This window comes from Lycium barbarum, chromosome 5 (assembly GCF_019175385.1).
Source record: "Lycium barbarum isolate Lr01 chromosome 5, ASM1917538v2, whole genome shotgun sequence".
In the NCBI taxonomy this organism is placed as follows: domain Eukaryota; kingdom Viridiplantae; phylum Streptophyta; class Magnoliopsida; order Solanales; family Solanaceae; genus Lycium; species Lycium barbarum.
Window position 1 is genome coordinate 96,446,030 of NC_083341.1, and position 1,387 is coordinate 96,447,416.

The 1,387-nt window shown below is 40.5% G+C and overlaps 1 protein-coding gene across 1 annotated transcript; it reads right to left on the reverse strand.

The window, feature by feature from the left end:
- Positions 1-785: 785 nt before the first annotated feature.
- On the reverse strand, positions 786-1,166 carry LOC132639577 (uncharacterized). The gene has a single exon (XM_060356015.1). The coding sequence runs from the start codon at positions 1,164-1,166 to the stop codon at positions 786-788; it is 381 nt and encodes a 126-aa protein (XP_060211998.1).
- Positions 1,167-1,387: the final 221 nt, after the last annotated feature.

Here is a 1,387-nt window from a genome sequence, read left to right on the forward strand (position 1 = left end):
TGATGAATTTGGAAATTTTGTGGGTGGATTGTGATGTGTTTATGGAGAATTAATGAGTATTTGAATGAATTTAGTGGGGATGAAGGTCGTGGGTTAAGGCAGTTAAGAGTGGGGAGTTAATTGAAGGAGTGGGAATTAGAAAAGGTAGGCAGGTGCGTTTTTATTTAAACTCTTTGGTCGCTGATTTTTTTTAGAAGTTATACGAGCCATATAAAGTTACACGGTCCGTGTAACTTCAGTTTCTTAGACTTCCTGCGGTCTTAGTACATCACTTTTATACGATCACTTATACGGTCTGTGTAAAATTACACTGTCCGTGAAAGTGATTGTATAGAATGATGTACTAAAATAGCGACCCGGCGAACTTCCTTACCTTTCACAACTGAGTTATACAGCCAATACAATATTATACGGACCATATAAGTCCAGTTTGCTCCAGTTTTTCTGCACTTTTCATCCTGCACCAAAATAAACGTTACCCTATACACACCCTATCTAAGCTACAAAAATTAAAACAACAAAGAAGTACACTTGGGTTACCTCCAAGAAGCACTTGATTTAGCGTCGCAGCACGACGGTGCTACCCATTTTTACTCCATGTCAAGAATGTAGCCATTCTTCAATCTGTGCCGATCCACGATCTTATCACCATCAATACAACTATGGTAGTTCTTCACCCTCTACCCGTTCACTTTAAATGTCCGAGTTCCTTCTCTGGACTTTAATTCAATCTCCCCATGAGGCAAAGTACTTACCACCTCGAAAAGACCGGACCACTATGATTTCTACTTGCCCGGTAGCAGCTTTAGTCCAGAATTATACAGCAAGACAGGATCACCCTTTTGAAAGTATCGATTGGGGATTTTCTTATCATGATACTGCTTCATCCTCTCTTTATACAATGCTGCACTCTCATAAGCCTGATAGCAGAATTCATCAATCTCATTGAGTTGAAACAACTGGAGCTTAGTTGCTTCTTCCCAATCAATGTTCAGGTTCTTCAACGCCCACATGTCCTTGTGTTTCAGTTCAACGGGCTGGTGGCAAGCTTTGCCAAAAATTAACTTGAAAGGTAAAGTCCCAATCGGGGTCTTGTACGCAGTCCAATAAGCCCATAGAGTATAATCAGGCTTTTGGGACCAGTCAGTTCTATTCAGATTGACCATCTTGGCCAAAATACCCTTGATTTCCTAATTTGAGACTTCAACTTGCCCACTTGTCTGATGGTGATAAGGAGTTTCCACCCTATGTTTCACACCATATTTCTCCATCAACCCCGCGAGGGCTCTATTGCAAAAGTAAGAACCACCATCAATGATTATCTCCCTTGGGGTACCAAATCGAATAAATATATTTTTTTAAGAACCCCATAACACTAGGCTTCATT